The following is a 3,407-nucleotide window of genomic DNA, read 5'->3' on the forward strand; positions in this document are numbered from 1 at the left end:
TTGTTACATGTACATATTTACGCTGAAATGGTGCGTACAAAAGTTAAATTCCCCTGTAAAAAACATCTATAAGCATTTACACCTCAAGACTATAAGTGAATGCAAAATTTTGCTAGAGGATAAAACATACAATTAATCAAACCTGAGGTGTGCGTATGCCATATTTTACCCGTAAAAGAGCGTACTTCGCTGCGCATATAACGGTTTATTTGGATGTCAAATTTTTCACTATTAATACTGAGAGCACACTTTTACATACAAACACTAATTTAACCTTTGTAATTATATATATATATGTTAAATTTCACGAATTGAATTACATGCACAAGTTCGCGCATACGCAGGTATACATAAGCTAAAATTAGCTAGTAAAAATTACAGGTAGTTATGTACAATTGAGGTATTTGTTTACATTATATCGGCACTTATCAACACCTATGTTGGCATACGGAAGCTATACAACTATAAAACACAATACATGTAGCTCCCCCTAATTGGTTAATTGTATTTTTGCAAATTTTCTGCACAAATTTACACCAACAAAGATGTATAAATAGGATAAATTTCACTCATTAAACGCATGCACTAAATCACACCCATGTTTTTGTGCAAAATTTTACCACTACGTGATTTTGCACATATGTTAATATATGTAGATATATAAATACCTAATTTGACAGATAAAAATTACGTATATGCACGCGTATATCAGAAAAATTTTGTAGGTACGTGATGCATGAACTCATTTACCCCTCGGATGTAAAGATATGCGAAATATAATTAATACAAATTGCTTACACATGTTTACAAATAATTGGGTTTATGTATCTGCCAAATTTGACACTAAAACATGCACCTATTCACCCACACATATGTATATATATATATAGGTACATATGTGATTTTGTTTATTAAAATGAAATACAATTAACTCATTAACTAGCATACAACTATTAATAAATGGGAAAATAGATCAATGAAATGGAATGTGCACTCATTTAAATCGTTGAGCTTTTTTATGTGTAACTTCGTTTATGTAAAGATCAATCTGTAGCATAAGAAATGTTTGCCAAATAAAATTTATATAAAATAAATGCCCTTATTCACTGCTACATAAGTAGGTGTGAACTTAACTTTAGCAGTACAAATTTCCTAAACTCATTTATAACCAAGACTTCTCTAAAGACGAAAAAACATAATACTTAAGCAGAATATATATATTCGGCCTACAGAAGTTATTAGAGCTATTGGCTTGGTCCGCAGGCCAGCCCAATAGCCAAGACCACGTGGCTTCAGGAATGAATCCTAAGCAATAAATATTTACTTCACTTATTCTGTAAAATAGTCGTCACTTCCTTAATTTATTCACTGATCTTTCTTAGTTTAGGTGATTAATACCTGGAAGACAGTTTTACCTAACTTCAAGCGTTGGTGGTATAAAAAGGGAAAATAGTATGATTGAGCGTGCCAAAGCTTTTGTCATTGGTGCCTGGCGGGAGCTAGCATTCCAACGGCATTGCTGCATCTCATGTTGATCCGAGTGTGAATGCTAAACCTGCTACTGGACTGATCATTTATTTAAATGACCAGGGTTTTCGATTTTTATTATTTTTACTGACAAAGTTTAAGTAGCAAATTATCTATATGCCTATCTCCATTCAGCAGTCATGGCCGAGGACTTGCATTATGAAGAGGAGACAATGTCAGAGAGAAGTTCAGAAAGCAGTGATGGTGGATTGAAGGCCTCTTTGGAGATCAAGGAAGAAGTAGGAAGTTTCCTCTTTCACCGATAAAAACTAGAGTAGTAATGAAGGGGGCTACGCAAAGCAGGGATACTCTACTGTCGTGCTTAGTGGTCTACTCGAAGTTTATGCTCTAAATCACTTATTGTCTCTGGTTCTTCTTTTTACATGCTACATCGCTGAATCTAGTCCTTTACATGGAAATACTTGACTTTAAGTACTAGTTAATGGTCTTCCTTCTTGCTGTGGGACCGTAGTCGGCTCCACTGAAATGCAAGATTAGTGAGGGCGCTTTAAGACGAGAAAATAGTGAAGCGCGTTCCTCTTAGACTTTACAGTATGTTCATGATTTCCTTCATTAACTTGGTAGAGCTCTGTTGCTTTCCTCGCCTTCTAATAAGAACCTTTCCCACGCTAAACACCTTCAGAGGGGACTCAGCTGCTACAAGTGGGAGAAATTAATTAGGACAAATCATCTTCTAGATTTAGTAGGTTAGTTAAAAAGATTTTACAGAATTAAATCTGGGCAAATAATACCATAAAATGATTAGTTCACCGTCTGCAGTTGATTGGGCCTCGTAGGCTTGAACTCTATCCAACCAAAGTGGAGAAGTTATTAAACCGAATTTTAACTGGTTCGTTCTCACATATGCTCAAATGATTGATTGGCTGATCTGAACCTCCACCAAGTAAAAATATTTTTTCTCATCTACTCTGTTCCAGATTCGAGAGAACAAAATAACGAAGTAGAATGCACATGTGATATACTTTTTTATCCCCTCCACCCTGTTTGATCCGCGGGCCATAAAAAATAACATTGCCTGGAAATCGCCGGTAAGGGTACAAACCATCTGGAGCGAATAGCGCTTCCACTGACCATTCGTGAATAAAAGCAAGTCAGTATGCTGTGCTTTTAGGCCTACTGATTGTTTTCCCATGTAGATTGCTTGAACCAGATGATCAGACAAATTTTGATGTCATCGCAAAGTCGAAAGGTGTTGAGGCTTTAAGGACTTACCGTTAACCCTAACTAAACAAAGGATCAGAGATGAGCCAATCAGACACCGTGCTGACGGTATGGAAATATTTTTAGGGCCTAGTTGCGTTTGAAAGTTGAATGACTTACTGGCATGACTCACGTAGTTCCAAACTAGCTAAAAATACTTTCATTTTCTATGTCCCTTTTATTCTGAGTAGTATTTATAACTCTTTCTTATTTGAGCCATTGAAATCGCCCAATGTGGGGACTGGTTAGCATGTAATTTCTTACTTATGGCAAAAAGACTGTGCTCATTCACAAAACCGCTAGGAATTATCAAAGTTGGGCTTGAGTACTACCCGAACTATGCTTACCAAACAATGAGTCACACTAACGCAGTTGAGGTGGGATTGTACCTGCTGCTTTCAGATCAGTTTCAAGGCAAGCACAAGCGTCCTTTTTTCGCAACATTTTATCCGCCTCAAAAAACCCCACGCGAAAATACTTTGCGAAAGTTACGACTTTTGGTGGCCATATGCGTGTGTGTGTGTATGGTTGGGTGCGTGCGAGGGTGGACAAAAATGGTGCCAAAGTGGTTACATGAAATCGGTCTCCCTTCCTATCCAAATCCACTCTCGCTGTCTCTCACAGTTTTGTCGTTACCATCATTGCGAGAGTCCAGCACC

At 37.1% G+C, this 3,407-nt stretch overlaps 1 protein-coding gene across 1 annotated transcript; it reads left to right on the top strand. All coding sequences in view use genetic code 11, as the record gives it.

Annotated features, from left to right (window-relative positions):
- Positions 1-1,667: 1,667 nt before the first annotated feature.
- Positions 1,668-1,793, top strand: EGR_08345 (hypothetical protein; the record flags this gene model as incomplete). Its single annotated transcript, XM_024497594.1, has 1 exon — positions 1,668-1,793. The coding sequence occupies one exon, from the start codon at positions 1,668-1,670 to the stop codon at positions 1,791-1,793; it is 126 nt and encodes a 41-aa protein (XP_024347963.1).
- Positions 1,794-3,407: the final 1,614 nt, after the last annotated feature.

This window comes from Echinococcus granulosus (genome assembly GCF_000524195.1).
Source record: "Echinococcus granulosus chromosome Unknown EG_S00104, whole genome shotgun sequence".
Lineage (NCBI taxonomy): Eukaryota > Metazoa > Platyhelminthes > Cestoda > Cyclophyllidea > Taeniidae > Echinococcus > Echinococcus granulosus.